The sequence below is a fragment of the Prionailurus bengalensis genome, chromosome A2 (assembly GCF_016509475.1).
Source record: "Prionailurus bengalensis isolate Pbe53 chromosome A2, Fcat_Pben_1.1_paternal_pri, whole genome shotgun sequence".
NCBI classification, from domain to species: domain Eukaryota; kingdom Metazoa; phylum Chordata; class Mammalia; order Carnivora; family Felidae; genus Prionailurus; species Prionailurus bengalensis.
The window spans coordinates 153398892-153420347 of record NC_057348.1 but is presented as its reverse complement, the minus strand read 5'-3'; the positions used below and the strand labels follow the sequence as shown (position 1 = coordinate 153420347).

The 21456-nt window shown below is 45.5% G+C and overlaps 2 protein-coding genes across 2 annotated transcripts in view; both read left to right on the top strand.

Moving 5' to 3' along the window:
- Positions 1 to 4009, top strand: part of ZC3HAV1 (zinc finger CCCH-type containing, antiviral 1) — a 63131-nt gene extending 59122 nt beyond the window's left edge. Inside the window, exon 13 of the mRNA XM_043589684.1 lies at positions 97 to 4009. Within this exon, the coding sequence (XP_043445619.1) occupies positions 97 to 362 (266 nt within the window). The 3' untranslated portion in view covers positions 363 to 4009. The remainder of the gene's footprint in view (positions 1 to 96) is intronic.
- A 6790-nt stretch (positions 4010 to 10799) lies between these two features.
- On the top strand, positions 10800 to 20376 carry ZC3HAV1L (zinc finger CCCH-type containing, antiviral 1 like). Its single transcript, XM_043589682.1, has 4 exons — positions 10800 to 11227; positions 12113 to 12248; positions 16947 to 17205; positions 19204 to 20376. The coding sequence occupies exons 1-4, from the start codon at positions 10860 to 10862 to the stop codon at positions 19335 to 19337; spliced, it is 897 nt and encodes a 298-aa protein (XP_043445617.1). The 5' UTR covers positions 10800 to 10859; the 3' UTR covers positions 19338 to 20376.
- Positions 20377 to 21456: the final 1080 nt, after the last annotated feature.

Below are 21456 nucleotides of genomic sequence, written 5' to 3'. Positions count from 1 at the left end.
AGTTAACACCCATCATCCGATAACACCATCGGATACATAATCTTACAAACTACATGCCTTCTTTTATGATAATTCTTACCCTTTTTCTATTTCTAGGAAATTACTTCAGAAAAGATGCCATCTATTCCCATAAAAATTGCCGGTATGATACCAAAAACATCGTGATGTTTGTAGCTCGAGTCCTGGTTGGAGATTTTACTCAAGGAGCTGTGGGAAGCATAAGCCCTCCTCCACCACCGTATGACAGCTATGTGGATGCAAGGTTGAATCCCTCCGTGTTTGTCATCTTCGAGAAAGATCAGATTTACCCAGAATATGTGATTGAATACACTGAACTAGACAAAGCCTGCGTGATTAGTTAGAAATGATGACGACAGCGTCATAAAGGAGGCCATAACCATTCTGTTCACTACAGAGCCAGATTACCCCAGATAGTAAACTTGTACATTTCCTCATGTAGTTATCAAATTGCCTTAGATCAATGGTTCCCCAATTTTGTTAACACATTTGAATCATCTGGGAAGCCTTCTAGCAATCCCAATGTTCAGACTGCATCCCATTCCAACTAAAACACTGTTTCTGCTGTGAGAGCTGGGCAATGGTACTTCTAACTCCCAAGGATTCAAATGCGTCCTAAAGTTTGGGAACCACCGTCTTAGATGTAGCTGGGAATGACTGACTCCTAAAACCGCTGTCACTGCTATAAGTTTCTCTCCCAGCTGCTCTTCGTTTATTGTACGCAGTGGTTTTGTTTTGGTTAAATTGCAAGAGAATTAACTTGGGCAATTTGAGAGGAATCTAAAAACGCCTTTTGATGTAAGGACGTAAGACAGTACTGCCTTTGGATGGAAGACTGGAAAGTTGGAGGGGGAGGCGTATTTTTTGGAAAATGCTGGGGAGGGGGGAAGAAAAGGTAACTTAAATGGTATTACAGCTGTAACTGCAGTATTGTATCTTCGTAGTAAATCTGAGTTGGGGCATATATTTCTTTATCTCTGCGTTTATTTAGGGGACTCCATCCAGGTTGACTCTCTGGAATGCGATAAAAAGAGCCACAAAGTATGGCTCAGGGAGAAGCAACCAACTGGAGTTTACTGCCCAATTTTGGGCTTTTTATATATATGATTATAGAGAAGGTTTTTCAGGTTGGACTTTCATGAAGTAGTTGTATTTTGGGGGATATGAGTCACGGTAACCAGATTCACACAAATATTACTGATAAACCTGAGTGCTATTTGTAGTCGTTCGGTGTAGCAGATGAGACTCACCAAGGAATTAGGAGCCGGGCCATCCCTACTGGAGGGTGGGCCCCTTAAGGAGGCGAGATGTGTTTCCTGGTGAGCGCGGAGACAGAACAAGGAAAACGCCTCAAACAGGCCTTGCACCTGCAAGGGGCTTCTTTTTTCTACATATAACGGATTGTTTGCAAGTGTAAGTACAGTTTTAAAGCAGTTGAGGGTCCTAGACCAAGACTTCCTTCCTTATAACGAATCAGGTTTTTCCTTCCAGTTTTCCCTGTCGACCTTGTGTAACATTCATTCGCCAAAGTTTCCTGTTACAGTTCCTTCTAGCAGACAGGTTATAAAAGTTAATTAACATTAGAGTTGATTTTGTATTAGTCAGATTGTAGATCAGTACAGACATCTGCACAACCCCTTGGTTTCAAGGACTCCACCAGTAACATGTATAGAGATTTTTTTAGGGCAGGGTTATTTTCTGGGAGGCTTGCCACAAATAATTACTCTAATGCACTTTTGGGTTTTTTTCCTTGAATGGTAGCTCCTGTTTGGAGTTTTCATTTCCTGCTCTTGGTTCTCACATTTTCAGAGATGCAGTTTGTCCAACTCTGATTGCCCAGTAGACCTCTCTGTTTGGATATTTCACAGGCACCTCTGAGGCAATGTGTCCTAGGTGGAATTCTCTACCTGCCTCCCTCAAACGAACCATTTTCTCCCTCAGTGTTCTATAGTCAGAAGTCATTCTTGACTTCTTCCTCTCCTTCTCCCAAGCTGTTCCCAAGTCCAGTTTTACTTCTGAAATATTTCTTTGTCCCCTTCTGAGATACTGTTTACTTAGTAGTAACAATGGCCATATTTAAAAATTTTTTCCTTAATCTTTAAAAACACAGATCTGATCATGCTTTTGGAATAAAGTTCACAATCCTTATTATGGCCCCACATGATTATGATTTCTCCCTTCCCTGCCCTCTGATATTTATTTTCTTCCACATAAGCCACACTGGCTTCCCTTCTTCTTTGGTTCCCCTTTCCTCCTAGCTCAGTGGTTCTCAATTGGGACTCCTGCCTTTTTCGTTTTTGGTTTTTTTTTTTTAATGACAAATACATTGTAACATCTGTCTCATTATCCTCAAAATGCAATTCAATGGTCATATACTCTACCTACACATAATTGCCGAAATAAATTTAAAATTAGTTAACATTAACATAAAAGGGAAATAAAAGGCACATTACTTGGGCACAACTATGTAGAAGACCTAGTCAGATGTTTATACCTAATGTGTAAATTTAAAAGAAGGTAGAAACTCAAAACTGATTTTATACAAAGAAGTATAAGAAAATGAGAAAGCAGGGAAAGGAGTGGACCTTAGAATAAAAACTAGTGATGCATAACTTGTTTGCATATGATAGTACTTATAAGAGAAATATCGAAATAGAATGTTAATTGAAATAAACATATTATGCAATCTACAGATTGTCGAGATGGAGAAAATGAGGAAATACAGTATTTTTTGCAGACGAGCTGTAGGTTATACAAGAATGTCTAGCGAGACATTCAAAATTCGTATAGGGTGCACAGTAGTAGTTTCTTACTGTGAGGAACTATCCAGAATATTGTAATATGTTCCGCCTACTTGGCTCTCATGTACTCAATGCCAATAGCACCCTCTCTTCCCCTCCACTTATGGTGGCAACTATAAACCCTAGCAGATCTTTTCACCCTTTTCAGAGAGCAATAACATTTTGTCACATCTCCTTTGTTGGCCTGAGAGGAATCGTGGGGAATACAGTCTACTTACACACATGGATTTCTTTAAGAACCAATTTAATGCCCCAACTCTATTATAATGGAGAAATAGAAGGAAAGAAATTTGTAATGACAATAAAATGAGTTTCAATATGTAAATGCTCAGGCATGACTATTCTATACGACATCATGAAGTAGATACTTACCCCTACTTACAATGAATGGGTTGGAGTTTCAGAGTTGTCCAGAGGCTACTTCCTATAAAGAAGTACTGGGAAATGAAAGATTTAGAGGTATGTGTGAGCGTAGGATGAAAACAAGTGTTAGGGTAAGTCGTAACAGACCATATATCTTATCTGTAAGAAACAGAGCGAAATTACCTTAACTGAAATAAGGATAACGGACTGCCTAAGAGGAAAAAATGAATGATATTCTCTCAGGCGAGCTGTAGGTCCTACATAAATGTCCAGTAGGACGTTAAAAAGTCGTATAGGATACCGAATAATTCTTCTTTGTGTGGGACTAACGCATCTACTGCAGACATGCGTTCTCCCTGGCTGCATCCACTCAATGCCAGGAATAGTTCCCAATAATTATGAAACCAACAACCTATCAATTTCTAAAATCCCACCGTGAGAACCACTGACTTAGTTCGTGTCTTAGTATCGTCAGATCCGTTTACTATTCCCTCCATAAGGAGTCTTCTACATTAGATGAGATGCTTGCTTCCCAAACCCCCAGGTTTTAAAAGTCTTTGTGCCTTTCTTTGTTCATTTTTAGCATCTGTCCACCTTGCAGTTATCTACTTTCTGCATTAGAATGTAAGCTCCTTGAGGGCCGAGTCAACCCGTCTTATTTACTGTGCCATACCTGATACTTGCCTGAATGCTTGATTGGCTGATACCTCGGATGCCTTTTGTTGAATAAAGTCAGCTCAACTATTTATATTTCAGTAGTTCAGTTGTATTTCTTCTTCTTCAAGCTTAATTCTAGACTATCCAATAAAGAGAAATATTAATTTTGCTCTGCTGCCTGAATTTGCTATATTTATTTCTAGGTATCTCCAAAAATAAAATCAGCTGCACACACTAAGTTATTCGATGGGGGATAGATGTTTGTCCCTTCTCGCTTTTTCGTTCCAGGACTTGATGACCGGGGAGCTGTCAGGATAATGCCAAGGAAAGGCAGGTGGTGGTGATGGACAAGCCCACAGTTGGTTGGCACCTCTTCTGTCTAGGGGCTTAGAGAAGGAGGCGGGAACTGCGAATATACTTTTCTTGGTCTCAGGGGCGGGAACACAGCCTGGCTGAACCCAAAAGTTAAAAATATAAATGGTTATTGGCAGAATTGTCTTATCAGTCCCTCCTTTAAAAGCTCTTCTCCACTCATTCTTTTTTTTTTTTTTTTAAGTTTATTATTTTGAGGGGGGAAGGGGCAGAGAGATAGAGAGAATCCCAAGCAGGCTGTTAGCACAGACCCTGACGCAGGGCTTGATCTGACGAACCGTGAGATCATGACCTGGGCTGAATTCAAGAGTCAGGTGCTTAACCGACTGAGCCACCCAGGTGCCCCCTCCACTCATTCTTTTTTGATTACAAAGGTTGGATGGAAAGAAAGAGGAAGAAAATCCCTATATGGCAGCAGAAATTTTTATTAAAAAAAATTTTTTTTTTAATGTTTATTTTTGAGAGAGAGAGAGAGAGCATGAGCGGGGGAGGGCGGGGGGTGGGGGGAGACACAGACTCTGAAGCAGGCTTCAGGCTCTGAGCTGTCAGCACGGAGCCCAACATGGGGCTTGAACCCATGAACTGTGAGAACCTGAGCTGAAGTCAGACGCCTAACCGACTGAGCCACCAGAAATTTGATTAAAGTGAAGGGAAACCCATTTGATTTGTATCCCAAGGTAAATGAAACAATGTGTAGCCAACCCATTGCTGTCAAAGCACCCACATTCAAATGTACAAAAATACTAGCAAAACCAAGCATGGGCAGATTTGGTCTTTTCTAGTTAGTTATTTGTTTATTTGCTTTGTCATAGAAGGCTCCCCGTTTTTCAGAAATGATTATTTGAGAAGATGTTATTTAAAGTCTTAATTTTTGGTCCTGCAGTTGGGAAAAGGTGCCGTTACTTGATTTCTGTGGTGGAACTCAGTCCAGCATTTGGTGGGAGGAGAGCTAGGGAGCAAGCAGTTCAGAGTCCTGCCTTGGCTACCGTAAAGATAATTACCATAAAGGGCCAGCGATGCTCAATGCTAAAGGCGCAGAGAGCCACCGGGACCATGTTGAAGGACGAGGCTGGGAAGGAGCAGGGAATAACAGGCAGGTTTCATTGAGAAGGTTCTAACAGTGATATTAGTGCATGCCCTTGGAGTGACTTGTTCAAAAATCTGTGCTAGACAAGTGTGCCTGGAGCGGGCAGCCGTTTGAGAAAAAGCTTCAGAATCTGGGTTGGAGGACGTATCACCTTACAAGGAACCACCTGAATCCTAGAAAGTTAAATCCTAAAATACCACCTGAATCTCAACCCTCTGTGTTTCTCTTTTCCATTCTCTGGTCGGTCTTCTTGTCCTCTTCAGCCCTTTCCTGATGTCTCTCCCTTTGTGCCCCAAAACTCTACATTCCCCAATAGTCTGCTCTGGGATCTTTGTGGTTTGTTTTTTTTTTTTTTTTTTTTTTTCCTTTACACTCTTCCCCATGAATCTCATTTATTCCCATACTTTAGTTATCACACCACTTCTGATTCCAGAATCCATACCTTTGCTGAGGAGTCAAATAACTTACCCAGAGTTTCACAGTTAATGAGTAACAGACCAGCATTCCGAACCCCTGGAGTCTACTCCAGAACCCACATGTTAACCACTCTGCTAGGCTTCCTCTCTAAGGAACAGTCCCTACCCTTCCCTTTGACGTTCCACCTCTCTCCCCCTTCAACCATTCATTGTGGACAACATACCCAACACTCCTAGCCTTAGATCCTCATAATCTCTTTTTCTTCAACATCTTCACACTTCAGGCATCAACGTCCATTGCCCTCCTGCCGCTAGTCAGAATTGCTCTTCTGAGATTGTAAACTTTTTAAAAAGTTTATTTATTTTTGAGAGAGCGAGCAGGGTGGGGCAGAGGGAGAGGGAGTGAGAGAGACTCCCAAGCAGGCATGATCATCGTGGAGTTGAAGTTGGAGCTCGAACTCCCGAACTGTTGAGATCATGACCTGAGCCGAAACCAAGAGTCGGATGCTTAACTGACTGAGCCATCCAGGCGCCCCTGACGTTGTAAACTTGTATAACCTACCTCTGCTGTGGCCTTTAGCTCTCTGGGTCTCACATTCCCTACACACATGCCGCCCCTTCCCCTTCAGCACCTGGCCACTCCTTCGGTGAATACTTTCAGTCACCTAGAACCTTTGACTTTATGTCCCATCCATTTGGCAAACCTAGCAATGGATTCGTCAAATTCTGTTTCTATAAACACTGAGTAGTTTCGTTTTTATTTACTTAATTTTAATATTGAGTACTTTTAGAGAGAATTGCAGAGCTGTTTGGATTAATACCACTACGTACACCTGGTATTCAACTTTGGCAAAACCCTCTCACGGCCCACCTGCCCTCTCGGCCCTCATTCCCCCAACCCCACAGGACAGCTTTGTTAAACCTTCGCTAGCCTCCTCACGTGACTCCTCCCCCCCACCCCCCATTCTCAGTCTTATACTTAAGAACAACACAAATGGCTATTAGACCTTTTCTCCTTCATCTTAAGTCTACAAACTTGTCTTTTTATATACTCATCCTTGCTTCTTTTCCTCTTGTTCTATGGAAGAGGTTTTTCTTCTTCCGTCTTAGGTTAATTCTTCCCATGTCCTGTCCTCTCCCACTGCCTTATGAAAATCACCCACTGAATTATTCTTCTCCGCCAAATTTCAACGTCCCCTTCTTATTGGCTCTGTTCACTTGGCATAGAACTACGCTTGCCTCTCCTATAATAAAACACCTCCCTCCATCTTACGTCTTCCTCTAATTATTATTTTATCACTACCTTATTTTTTCAGATAACTTATTTTAAAAAGTTGGACTTTCCCATGGGACACCTGGGTGGCTCGGTTGAGTGTCGACTCTTGGTTTCAGCTCAGGTCAAGATCCCAGAGGTGTGGGATAGAGCCCCACTTGGGATTCTCTCTCTCCCTCTGCCCCTCTCCCCCACTCAGGTTCTTTCTCTAAAAGACAAAAAGTTGGATTTTCTCATTTTTCTTTTTATTCTTAGCCTACAGAATTCTGCCTTTTCTCATTATGCCTCTGGAATAAACTTGCCTAGTTTATCAACACTCTCGTAGGGAAACTCCCTGCAGCATTTTATAATGCTGACCACATCCTCCTTGAAACTTTCTCCTCTGTGTCCATGAATGAATCTCATTTTTCTCTAGGCTCCCTTTATCGGTTTCTATCTTAGGCTGGCTTCCTCGGAAGAAAATAGAAAAGGATTGTATGCAAGGAGATAATTTGGGAGGTGATTCCAAGAAACACTGGTAGAGAAGTGGGGAGGTGAGTCAGGGAAAGAAAGGCAATATAGGGCATGTTAACGAGCAGGTTACAGCCGTGGGCAACTGGGGCTCAATGCCACTGACAAACCTTTGGGAGACTATGGAATATACGCTTTGAAATTGTTCCACCTGAGGAACAATGCCCTGGGATATTTAGCCACTATCTGGTAGGAAAAACTCTTCCTTTATCCTCTTTGGTTCAATTTCTGGAGTGTGAATTTAACTGACAACAGACAGATTAACAGGAGAGAAGGGGGGGGGGAGTTCATCACGCGCATATGGAAACAAAGGGACTCCCTAAACCGTTAAAGATTACGGTTTATGTACCTAAATTAATAGGGGAGAGGGAGAGGGGAGAAAAGCCTTCTGTGGGAAGAACAAATGGTTTCCAGAGGAACAAACGAGATATGGAAGTTTGTGATAATGTTTGTTTATGCAGGTGCCAGTGATCTCTGTTTTATTTTATTTTATTTTATTTTTCCTCATGGCCATGAAACTTGCCCAGAGAGAGGATCTATGGCAGCCTCACTTCCAGCAGTTTCTGCCTTTTGTGAAATAAGGGAAGCTCCAAGAAGGCTTCTTTCTACATCTGCTGAATCTCAAATTGTCTTTAGTTTAAAATAACCTTCCTACCAACTCTGGGGGTCTGAGTGGGCCCCCACCCCACTCATTCCCTAACATCACTAGTCGAGGGTTCTTCCTGGAGCGTTGATGCCTTGGCAATTCCAGCCTGCCTCAACGGCCGGCAAGCTTGCTCCTTCTGGAGGACAAAGACCTTATGCAGACAGTCCAGGTGCAGACGTAGTCAAAAGACCCAGGTGAGGCAGGAAGAGCTACTTCCGCCTTCCTTAGGATTTTTCTCTTCCTCCCCTTGCCTCTCTAATGTCGCTATAATAGAAGGCTCTATCCTCCCATGGTTTACACACTTTCCATTTTGCGGAGAGAGCTTATCGACTCTCGCCGTTTCAATGATCTAATAATCTGATGTCACTCAAGTCTATATTCCCCGCATCTTTTGGAAACTCTAGACCTGTGCCTACAATACAACTGCCTACTGAGCCTCTTACCTTGGATTGTCCACTGCAATCCCAACACAATGAAAACTGAAGTTACAGTCCCTCAAATCCTCTTTGGTTATTCCTTATCTCGCCCTGCTCTTCTAGAAATCCATTCTTCTCACCCCTACCAGGGATCTTTCTGAAACACCTCTCCTAAGTATGGCCGGGCCCTGTTTTTTAAGTTTATGGACAGAACAATGAACAGGACAAAGCAGATTGCCTACTTTTGCGTGCTTGAATTCTACAAATACAGAAATAAGAAGAGACACGATCAGTGGTAAGTTCCACGTGGAGAGGTCAAGAAAGGTCTTGCTGAAGACGTGTCATTTAAGCTCAGAGATGAAAGGCAGAAACGATACATCTAGAGCAGGAGAAACATTCTGCATGGAAGGATCCTGCCACTTCCAGCTGAAATTCCTTTAATCGCTTCCCAACGTCTTCAGGATAGAAGTCCAAATTTCTAAGCATGGCAGAGAAGGTCTTCTGGCCTCTTGCCAGTCAGTCACCTTCCTCTTATGTTCTTTACATTACATGCCATCAACTCGTTTAATCCCCACAACCACCCTGTAAGAGAGCTGGTTGAGTTCCTCTGTTAGGTCTTAGGTGTCTCTGTTTTCTGTCACAGCATGAGCGGTGGCTCAAAAGCTGTTCATTAAATGAGCAAGCTGTTGGGCAAAAAGGATAGCTGCTTCCATTTATTCATTTTTAATTTACATCCAAGTTGGTTAGCATATAGTGTGATAATGTTTCCCAGAGTAGATTCCAGTGATTCATCCCCTGTGTATAACACCCAGTGCTCATCCCAACAAGTGTCCTCCTTAATGCCCCTTCCCCATTTAGCCCATCCCCCCCCCTCCCCCCACAGCTCCTCCAGCAACCCTCAGTTTGTTCTCTGTATTTAAGAGTCTATTATGTTGGGGCACCTGGGTGGCTCAGTGGGTTGAGCATCCGACTTCAGCTCAGGTCATGATCTCACGATTCGTGAGCCCGAGCCCCGTGTTGGGCTCTGTGCTAACAGCTCCTGGCCTAGAGCCTGTTTCAGATTCTGTGTCTCCCTCTCTCTCTGTGACTTCCCTGCTCGCACTGTCTCTGTCTCAAAAATAAACAAACATTAAAAAAAAAGTCTTATGTTTTGTCCCCCTCCCTGTTTTTATATTCTTTTTGCTTCCCTTCCGTTATGTTCATCTGTTGTGTATGTTAAATTCCTCATATGAGTGCAGTCTTATGATATTTGTCTTTCTCTAACTAATTTTGCTTAGCATAATCCCCTCCAGTTCCATCCACATAGTTGCAAATGGCAAGACTTCATTCTTTTTGATTGCCGAGTAATACTCCACTGTATATATAAACCATATCTTCTTTATCCATTCATCTGTCGATGGACATTTGAGCTCTTTCCATACTTTGGCTAATGTTGATAGTGCTGCTATAAACATTGAGGTGCATGTGCCCCTTTGAAACAGCATACCTGTATCCCTTGCATATATACCTAGTAGTGCAATTGCTGGGTGCTAGGGTAGTTCTCTTTTCAACTTTTTGAGGAACCTCCATACCATTTTCCAGAGCGGTTGCACCAGCTTGCATTCCCACCAGCAATGCAAAAGAGATCTTCTCTTTCCGCATCCTCGCCAACAAGGATAGCTGCTTCGTAGACGTACAGGTCTAGACTGGTGTGGTCCAACGACAATAAAGTGAGCCCCACATGTAATTTAAAATTTGCTCGGGCCACATCAGAAAAGTCAAAGAAACAGATGAAACTGTAAGAACACTTTTATTTCCATATCATCAAGTGAACACGACATGAGAAAGGTCTCAATGAGATATTTTGCATCCAAAAACCTTTGCAATCCAGGGCGTGTATCTCACACTTCCATCACCTCTCGGTTCCAACCGGTCACGTTTCAAGGCCTCGACGGCCACATGCCGCTGGTGGCTCCCTCGGAGTCCTTCCCCCAGCAACCCCCTAAGGCCCCTAGTACCTCATTACCCGTTTTATCTTTGCAGCCCTCATGGGCACCTCGGATCCTCTCATTTGCTCACGGGTCACGCCTCCCCCCACCACCCACGTCCCTCTAGGCGAGGCCTCCCCTTGACCTGCGCTCGGTGAACGCGGTGGCGCCCGCGGGTGGCCCGCAGGCCCCCGCCCGGCCCCCCGCCCCCGCCTCTGCCGCCGCGGCGCGCCCTCCCCCCACCCCCGGCCCGGCCCCGGGAGCTCGGGCCCGAGTCGTGGACGTGACTGGGAGGAGTCTGCCCGCCTCGGGTTTCCGTGCTCGGCCGCGGCCATGGCGGAGCCCACGGTGTGCTCCTTCCTCACCAAGGTGCTGTGCGCCAACGGCGGCCGCATGTTCCTGCGGGACCTGCGCGGCCACGTGGAGCTCTCGGAGGCCCGACTCCGGGACGTGCTGCGCCAGGCCGGGCCCGACCGCTTCCTGCTGCAGGAGGTGGAGATGAGGGAGGGCCTCTGGGACGCCGAGGCCGAGGCGGCGGCCGGCGCGGGCGGCGCGGGCGGCGGCCCCTGCGCCTGGCGGGTGGTGGCCGTGTCCTCCGCGCGCCTCTGCGCCCGCTACCAGCGCGGCGAGTGCCAGGCCTGCGACCAGCTGCACCTCTGCCGCCGCCACATGCTGGGCAAGTGCCCGAACCGCGACTGCTGGTGAGGCGGGCGGCGGGGGAGCGGGGCCCCGGGGGAAGGAGAAAAGGGATCGCGCGTTCGGGGGGGTGCACCCCGCCCCGCCGTCGGAGGGCGGAAGGGAAGGCCCGGGAAGGGGCCCCCGCGGCGTCCTCGGGGGTGGGGGAGGGGGGCTCCCCTGCGTTTCCAGCTCCGGCGCGGAGCGAGGCCCGAAGTCGTCCCGATCGGTCGGGATTTCTTCACCGCTGCTCGCCCCCCGGAGTCCAGCCCCTGCCCGCGGAAACCTTCGCGGCGCGGCCGCGGGAAATCCGGACTGGGACTTTTGAGTTCGTTTACTGCGGTGGTCCTACTGGGGGGCTTTTGCGGACCTATGAGGTCCTCGGACCCTTTATCGAGAGTGCCCTTCCTTTCTTTGCACGTAACCTCAAAGTTTTACCCAAGTGAGTCGGTGCTCACCGGGTTTAGAAAGCTCGATCTGGAATGACCCCCAGGAAACCGAGGGCGGTATTCTGAGGCCTCTGATCATCCTTGGTTCACTCAGGCTCCCCAAAGCGGGGTCGGGGGCACACTTCACTCCCAACGTCGGTGGACTGTCGGGGGTGGGCAGCTGTTCGGGGTGGAGAAGTACGGTCAGTCACCTTCCGGCCAACAACAGAAGGCATCGAGGCAGGTGACTGGGGCAGGGGGTGCCTTTGGCTGGCTTTCAGGCATCCCGATTTAAAATGCAAGTGACCTTGGGAGGAGAGTGGCTTCCACTCGGCTTTTTTATTATTAGTGCTGGCTTTATTAGCTGTGGTATCTTTGGGTTCAGGGAAAATTGTTTAACTTCACACGTGAGTCGAAGGCCAGGAATTTGGCGGACTGGCCCCTTCACCTGGGCCTCTGATCCAGAGCTCTGTGTTCTCCTAGGTCTACCTGTACCCTTTCCCATGATATCCACACACCCGTCAACATCCAAGTTCTGAAAAACCATGGGCTTTTTGGCCTCAATGAGGCCCAGCTGCGGATCCTGCTTTTACAGAATGACCCGTGCCTTTTACCAGAGGTGAGTTACCAAGAATTCACCCTCATACTGAATGCACGATGAAGGAGATCGAGAACATCAAAAGTCACCTTGCAGAGGTCAGGTGTATGGGTGGAGGTTATGGTGCAGTGCTGACCTTTATGCAGTCTCTGTGATTTTAGGCTTTGATCCACAGGGAGTGATGGATGCGTGTGGTAAAGAAATAACGAAAATGGCTACTAGTTTATTTTATTTTTATTTTTTTGAGAGAGATAGAGAGCAAGTGGGGGAGGGGCAGAGAGAGAGACAGAGACAGAGACAGAGACAGAGAGTCCCAAGCAGGCTCTGCACCGTTTGAGAGATCTCAAACTCACGAACTCAGAGATCATGACCTGAGCTGAAACCAGGAGTTGGAGGCTCCAACTGAGCCACCCAGGCGCTCTTGGCCACTAGTTTTTTGATTGCTTACTGAAGGCTAAGTCATTCACATATCTTAGCTCATTAATAACGTGTCCCTGTTTTACAGGTGAGGAAACTGAGACTCAGCTACATTAACTTGCTCAAGGTCACATAGTACATAGCAGATTTAAATTTACGTCTGTCTATGAAGCCTGTGTTTTGTGAATTGCCTGTTTATGCTTTTGCCTATTTTTCTGTTGAGGCATTTGTTTTCCTATTAATTGATAAGGTGTCTTTTTTTTTTAAGTTTATTTATTGGGGGGGGGGTTGTATAAGTGGAGGAGAGGCAGAGAGAGAGAGAGAGAGAGGGAGAGAGGGAGAGAGAGAGAGAGGATCCCAAGCAGCCTCCATGCTTTTAGTGCAGAGCCCAACTTGGGGCTCGAACTCCCGAAACTATGAGATCATGACCTGAGCTGAATCACGAGTCAGACATTTAACCGACTGAACCACCCAGGCGCCCCTATTAGATGTCTGTAATGATACAGGTCCCTTTTGTGGTCACGTTTGTTGAAAGTATCCTCCCCCATTTACTTTCTTGGGACTTTAGATACCAATTTTAATTGCTTTGAAACGATTTAGTTCCACATGTTTAACCAGTGCCCATTAGAACTGCTGTCATGGTGATATTAGCGTATTTGTATCTGTTTAGCTATACACAAAGACTTTTTGAAAACAAAACAGTTGGAATCCCCAAAGAAAATATTACAAGAGCCCACCAGTGAAAAGTAGAATTTTCTACTCTAGCACTGATGCTGTCGTAGACATTCAAGTTGCCAGAGAGGGGTGGGGTGGGAAGAAGGGGGGATGTTGGGAAACCGGAGGGTAGTGTGTGAGTGTGGTGCCCCGTTAATGCTAAGGTAGTTCAGGGTCGAGAAGGGAAGGAAGTCACAAGGCTGGAGGTATGAGCTGGAGCCTTTGGTGAGATGGCAAAGGCCGCCCTCAAGGCAGTAGAATCTGTACGTGGAAGGCAGCACTGGAGTCAGCCTTAGCCACGGGGTTTATTCTTGGCATCCACATCTCCTTTCTCACTTCTTTGGGCTTTGAAGCCAGACTTGATCAGTCATGGTTATAAGCCAGATACATTCCAACGATGTTGCCAAAAGGACCCGGAGCCACAGCTGGAGCAGGGTATTGGCAGGAAGGGAGAAGAGAATGGCAGTAACGGGGGTCCAGTCCGGTCCTTCCTCTCTGAGAGAGAAGGGTTGGCGACACTTCTAGTTACCTTTTAGTTAAAAAAATTTTTTTTTTAACGTTTATTTATTTTTGAGAGAGAGACTTGAGCAGGGGAGGGGCAAGAGAGGGCCTGAGAGGGCTTGAGCAGGGGAGGGGCAAGAGAGAGAGAGGGAGACACAGAATCCGAAGCAGGCTCCAGGCTCTGAGCTGTCAGCACAGAGCCCGACGCGGGGCTCGAACCCATGAGCTGTGAGATCATGACCTGAGCTGGAGTCGGATTCTCAACCTACTGAGCCACCCAGGCGCCCCAACCTTTTAGTTTTTACGATATTGTTTGACTTACAGATGTTTAACATTGTTACATTGTTGAACTTATTGAGCCCGTTTCCTTATGGCTTGTGCCTGCTCTCCTGGGTCCAGCCTCGTCTTGTCATACCCGACTACCACAGTGTTTTGTGAGCAGCCAGCGGGCTGGCTGCACTTGGGACAGGAGCCCACCCCTGGTCCTGTCACCCAGCACTGGAGGTATGTATCCTGTGACACACAGCATGGCCACTTTGGTAGCGGGGACCACGGAGGAATCAGGAATGGTGCCCCACATCTCTTGTATGGAAATGGCTATGACCCCTTTCCACCACTCTCCTAAAGACACAGTACACAGGAACAGATACATCACGTAATAAAAAGACGATAGGGACAAACATTGTGATCTTATGGTTATAATGATAAATATATTTGGTCTTCATCCTCAGTCCCGACATAGAGCTCCTAAAACCCTTGGAATTTCCTACATGATGAGAGCTCTAAAGGTGTCTGTTGTTAAGTGATTTTTGGAAAGCCCTTTGGTAACCTAAGGACGGGAGCTGGTTGTCAGGAGAACAACTTTTTTTTTTTTCCCAACACTTTTTTTTAACTTTATTTATTTTGAGAGAGAGAGAGAGAGACTGTGTGAACAGAGGAGGGGCAGAGAGGGAGAGGGAGAGAGAGGTTCCCGAGAAGGCTCCATGCTGTCAGCATGGAGCTCAACCCCATGAACTGTGACATCATGACCTGAGCCAAGACCAAGAGTCGAACGCTTAACCATCTGAGCCCCCTAGGCGCCCCGAGAGTTGTAACTTTTATCCCCTCCCCCTCACTCTTCCACCCCCTGGGAGGGCAGAGGGGCCTAGGGATGGAGTTCATTTACCAGTGGCCCATGATGTAATCAATCATGCCTGTGTTAGGAAGTTTCCATAAAAACCCAAAAGGGCAGACCTCCAGACAGCGTGCAGGGTGGTGAGCACATGGAGGTGCTGGGAGAGTGAGGCCCCAGGAGAGGGTATGGAAGCTCCACACCTTTTCTCCCCTCACCTCTCCACATGCGGCTTTTCTACCTGCGTGTTCCCGGGTTATATCATTTTATAATAAAGTGGTCATCTGACTCCTGTGAGCTGTTCTGGCACATTAACTGGAGGAGGAGGTGGTGATGACCTTTATAGCAGTTCAGGCAGCAACAGATGGGCATTTGAAGTGGGGCAGCCTCGTGGGACTGAGCCCTTAACCTGTGGGATCTGCCGCTATGTCCGGGTAGACAGTATTCGGGGGGAGTTCAAATCTGTGGGGACATCTGGTCATTGTCCTCTGAGAATTACTTGGTGGTGTTGAAAGAAACACACATTGGAAATACGTACAATGTGATACTAATACATTTGAAAACTTCAATGAAATGGACACATTTCTAGAAAAAAATATAATTCATCCAAACGGTTTCAGGTTGCCTGGGTGGCTCCATCGGTTGAGCATCTGACTCTTGATTTCCACTCAGGTCATGATCTCACTGTTTGTGGGTTCAAGCCCTGCCTCAGGCTCTGCACTGACAGTGTGGAGCCTGCTTGGGACTCTCTGTCTCTTTCCCTCTCTCTCTCTGCCCCTCTCCTGATCACTTTCTTTCCCTCAAAAATAATAAATAGGGCGCCTGGGTGGCTCAGTTGGCTAAGCGTCCGACTTCAGCTCAGGTTGTGATCTTGTGGTTCATGAGTTCAAGTCCCACGTTGGGCTCTGTGCTGACAGCTCGGAGCCTGGAGCCTGCTTCGGATTCTGTGTCTCCCTCTCTCTCTCTCTCACACTCTATCTCCCTCTCAAAAATAAATAAACATTAAACTAATAATAATAAATAAACATTAAAAAACTGTTTTAAGAAAATACAGAAAGCCAGAATAGTGTTTATTTTTGAACAACAAAAGCATTAAGATAAAAAATTTAGGTGTGCCTGAGTGGCTCAGTCAGTTAAGTGACTGACTGTTGATTTTGGCTCAGGTCGTGATCTCAGTTTGTGAGATCGAGCTCCGAGTTGGGCCCTGCGCAGCACAGAGCCTACTTGGGATTCATTCTCTCCCTCTCCCTGTGCCCCCCCCCCCCCAAAAATAAATAAACATTTTTTAAAAAAAGATAAAAAATTTAAAATCGCACGGAACCACAGTATTAGTTAAAAAGTCTTCTACAAGAAAACATGAGGCTTGGGGCGCCTGGGTGGCTCAGTCAGTTAAGCGGCCGACTTCGGCTCAGGTCATGATCTCGCGGTCCGTGAGTTTGAGCCCCGTTCGGGCTCTGTGCTGACAGCTCAGAGCCCGGAGCCTGTTTCAGATTCTGTGTCTCCCTCTCTCTGACCCTCCCCTGTTCATGCTCTGTCTCTCCCTGTCTCAAAAAGAAATAAAAACGTTAAAAAAAAAAATTTTAAGAAAACATGAGGCTCATACAGTTTTATTGTTGAGCTCTATCAAATCTTTAAGGAATATTTTTATTTTGAGGCTAGGTGTAGGATCTCTTTTTCTTGATCTCCTATACATCCCTGAACCAGTGTCATACTGTTTAGTTTATATTTTAACATATGATGGCCCAAGTCTCTGCTGATCACACTTCTTTCACAGAAATGTTTTCTCAGGGTGCCTGGCTGGCTCAGTCAGTGGAGCGTGTGACTCTTGGTCTCAGGGTTGTGAGTTCGAGCCCCACGTTGGGTGTAGAAATGACTTAAAACTAAAATCGTAAAAATAATTTTTTTTTTTCTTTCATCAATTGCCGTAAATGACCGTGCAACCAAATGTGCCAAGTGTTGCTTCATTTCTGTGCCAGGTGTGTTTGCTGTACAACAAAGGGGAAGCGCTGCATGGCTACTGCAACATGAAGGAGAAGTGCAACAAGTTTCACGTGTGCAAGTCCTTTGTCAGAGGGGAGTGCAGACTTCAGAAGTGCAAACGGTCCCATCAGCTCATTCATGCCGCAGCCCTGAAGCTGCTGCAGGACCAAGGACTGAGTGTCCCAAGTGTCGTTAATTTTCAGATAATCTCTACCTACAAGCATATGAAGCTGCACAAGGTGCTTGAAAGTCAAGGTGAGAATATCAGAGGGAGAACACTACCGACACATAGTTTTGACCAGAAAGTGAGTCTGGGGGGGGGATAGCACCTCGCATTGTAAATTTTGCTCTATCTTCGGGGAAACCGGACCAATATTTTCTGATGTTTTCTGATGGAGAACTATGGTTCTTCTTTTTTTTTTTTTTTTTTTTAATTTTTTCTTAAACTTTGCTTATTTGTTTTGAGAGAGACAGAGACAGCATGTGCAGGGGAGAGGCAGAGAGAGAGAATCCCAAGCATGCGCTGTCAGCACAGAGCCCAATGCGGGGCTCGAAGTCGCTAAACCTTGAGATCATGACCTGAGCTGAAACCAAGAATTGGACGCTTAACCGTCTGAGCCACCCAGGTGCCCCTAGAACTGTGGTTCTAACTAAAGGAAGGAAGGGATAGAGTTTACTTTCTGTGCCGCCGGCTAATAACATCTGCCCAAGGGTTTGAGCAGTGTACCTCCTCGCTAAGCTGGGGGCCAGGAAGTAGGTACAACTGTCCTCACAGCTTTGTTAGGAAGAAAGAGGAAGGAGGTGGGCCAGTGGCCTAGAAAGGGAAAGAAAACACAGGAATGGATTTCTTTATTAAATTTGAATTCAAGTGTTTTCTTTTTCTTTCTTTACTTTTACTGAGGTAGTAAACATACAACGTTGTATTAGTTTCAGAGGTACATATTTCGATATTTGTATACACAGCAGAAATGATCGCAGTTAAGTGTAGGTAACATCTGTTATCATACATAGTTACAAAGTTTGTTTTCCTGTGATGAGAACTTTTAAGAAAGTATGTTCTTTTTTAGTTATTAAGAAATTTTAACCATATTACATAAAAATTTAGAAAGTGGAGAGTAGAGATAGAAATTGCATGATTCCACTCACTCCATCCACAATGATTGTTACCATTTATTTTGCAGGGCCGTCCCTCCTGTTACTATACAAATTCCAGTCTAGTTGTGGTCGAAGTATGCATTAGTATCTTAAATTTTCACTTTATCAAGAATCATAAATATTTTCCCATGTTGCTGCATAGTCTACCATTAAAAAATGGGTCTACAGGGGCGCCTGGGTGGCGCAGTCGGTTAAGCGTCCGACTTCAGCCAGGTCACGATCTCGCGGTCCGTGAGTTCGAGCCCCGCGTCGGGCTCTGGGCTGACGGCTCAGAGCCTGGAGCCTGTTTCCGATTCTGTGTCTCCCTCTCTCTCTGCCCCTCCCCTGTTCATGCTGTGTCTCTCTCTGTCCCAAAAATAAATAAAAAACGTTGAAAAAAAAAATGGGTCTACAAAGTGTGGTTTGGTGTACTTTTAACTACAGTGCATTCAGGTTACTTATTCTGTTCGATTTGTTTATAGCTGAAAATCAGTTTCAGTGGGTGGTAGGCTTAGGAGAATTGCCGAATTTGGGAAAACCAAACCAGCAAAGTCAGAGTCTCCAAACTATTGATGCGGAGTTTTCTTTTCTTTTCCTTCTTCTTTTGAAATGTTTATTTATTTTTGAGAGAGAGAGGTGGGGGGGGGAGGGGCAGAAAGAGAGGGGAACAGAGGATCTGAAATGGGCTCCATGCTGACGGCTGCTTAGCAGACTGGGCCACCCAGGTGCTTCTTGATACGGAGTTTTCTTCTGTTGGGATGGTCGTGGCTGACTTCCTGAGCGGGTGGTTTGAAGGTAGTGTTGGAGGCTGGCTAGGGAAGCCTGAATGATGGCGGGGATCTTCTAGGCCAGGTACAGGGCCTGTCATCACCCTCATCTGGTCTTGTTTAGTGGGTCTCTCCTAACTATGAACTTGTGTGTGTGTGTGTGTGTGTGTGTGTGTGTGTGTGTGTGTGTGTGAAAAATAAATCTAGAAAACACAAACTCTCCAAATCCAGAGCAGTGTTGGGACTTTTGGCTGGGATCTGATCTGCTGGGCCGATGCTCCCAACACAAAATGAAATGGAGAGCGATAAAAGAGGTGTCCCAGGAAAGCTCATCTCTTTGTCTTCTTTTTAGGGAATTCAGCTTCTGCTGAGTGTTCACAGGGCCTTGAGGAACCAGGAGTACACGTAGCCGGCGCTCCAGAGGCCAGCCCTCTGGTGCCCGGCCCCGCTCAGTCAGCCAAGAAACCACAGGCAGGTAAACCTTAAAGGACGTCAGTGAAAGAAGAAGCGTGTCCAACTAGAAGGTCTGAAAACAAAGCTGTTGAGCTTAATTTGTAAGCTCGTTCATTTCATCATTTTCCAGTCACGGTCGTAGTAGTACCTACCTCACAAGTTGTTGTAAAATCAAAGAGGACGGTGGTCGGGGATGTGGTTGGACGCTGAGCAGGCAGAGAGGATAGGACGTGAGTATGGTTGGGGTCGGTGCAGCGTGCACCGTGAAGATGGCCCATCCTGCCCGAAGTCCCCAAGAGCTTTCCCCAGGCCGGCGGGAGCTCCAAAAGGAGTGGGTTCTGCTGGCTTGCTCTGTGACCCACCCAGGGTTTTTCCTATGTGCCCATATACACAGTTTACATAGTGGTAGTTCTAGAATACGTACGCTTTGTACTCTTGTTTTCTCTTAAAGTTTCATAAGCACCTTTCCCTATTCGCATTTTATCACGTATAATCATTTGAATGCACGGATACACTACCAGATGATCGCTTACTTCACTATTTCCCTTATTCTGGGATATTTCAATTCTTTCTCACAAATTTTGAATAGGACTCTTAAAATCCTTACCATACTGAATTTTTAAATTTCTTCTTTTGCTTAGGCTTGTAGGTGCTAAAGGATACTGTCTTTTTGGTTTGCGTTTCTTTAAGTGTATGCAAGTGAGTATTTTCCTGTGTGTGTTTTCTGTATGTCTTATATGGTGCGTTTCGTGTTTGCCCTTCAGTTCCTGGGGCCCTCCTCTGTGCTAATATGGCGTGGCTTTCGATGAGGTTCCTCGATTTTCACGAGAGGATATCACTTGTACCGTGCTCATATGATACCCACCTCTGTGGATCCGTCCTCAGCCACTACCATAGCTTTATAACTTTTGAGTGCTCACCAAAGATTTCTACCTCACTCTGTCCACTCTTCGTTTTTTATTAAATTTCTTTGCCAAAGCTCCATTGCTACCGTTTAAACAGTATGTTGTTCCTCTGTTCCTCGAAGTCATATCTCTTTCTGTGGATCAGGAGAGACCATCAGAAACCTATATACCTCACCCATTTCACGTTGCCTTTATCTCCCGTCTCCACCCCGGCCAGCTTCCTTCATCCAGTTAAGCTCAGATGTTTGGTTCTTTGTTGTCATTGAGGGGTACAGAGAAGCACCATCATGAGATCTGTTTCTGGGTTTCCTGTTGTGATATCCCCATATGTCAGTGTGTAAAGTTTTGTTTGTTTGTTTTTAAGTTTAACTTTCCTGCGGTAACACATTTGAGAAATAGGGACAAGGGTAGTGAGTTTTTCATAGAGCTGAATTAATTTAGTTTAGAAGCATGTTTTATCGTGAAATGCCATCTTCTCTGTTGGGGAAGGTGTGCAGAAACATCCTTCTCAGAGTGAGAAATTGCTGTGTTTTCTCCTCATGGACAATAAGAGTCACACGGTTAATCTTTTCACTTTGGTTGTCCACAGCAGTATTTCTGAAAGCCCTTCTGTTCTGCATACCTTGTTTCCTTCTTCCTAGTTCTGATTTTTCCTGGTGCTATTTTTTTACAAAATTATTTTTACATTTTATTATTATTATTTACATTTTATCCTTTTGCTATGTGTATTTTTGCTATAAGCCATCTAAAATTCTTTTTTAGTTTTTCATTAAATTTTTTTAGCCATCTTAAATTCTTAATGGAAAGTGTAGGGTATAAATGTATATCCTGTCTATTAAGAGACTTGGTGGACTTTTACAGTATTGTGTTTTTTTTATACATCTTCTAATTATGCTTTTATGTGCAGTTATTAGCCCTCTGTAATCTCTGTTACAATATTTTACGTACAGTAAATACATAGGGAATGTATAATATTCCCTTTAAAGCTTAGTTCTGTTAATATTCATTCTGTAAAGGGGCGCCTGGGTGGCGCAGTCGGTTAAGCGTCCGACTTCACCCAGGTCACGATCTCGCGGTCCGTGAGTTCGAGCCCCGCGTCAGGCTCTGGGCTGATGGCTCGGAGCCTGGAGCCTGTTTCCGATTCTGTGTCTCCCTCTCTCTCTGCCCCTCCCCCGTTCATGCTCTGTCTCTCTCTGTCCCAAAAATAAATAAACGTTGAAAAAAAAATTAAAAAAAAAATTCATTCT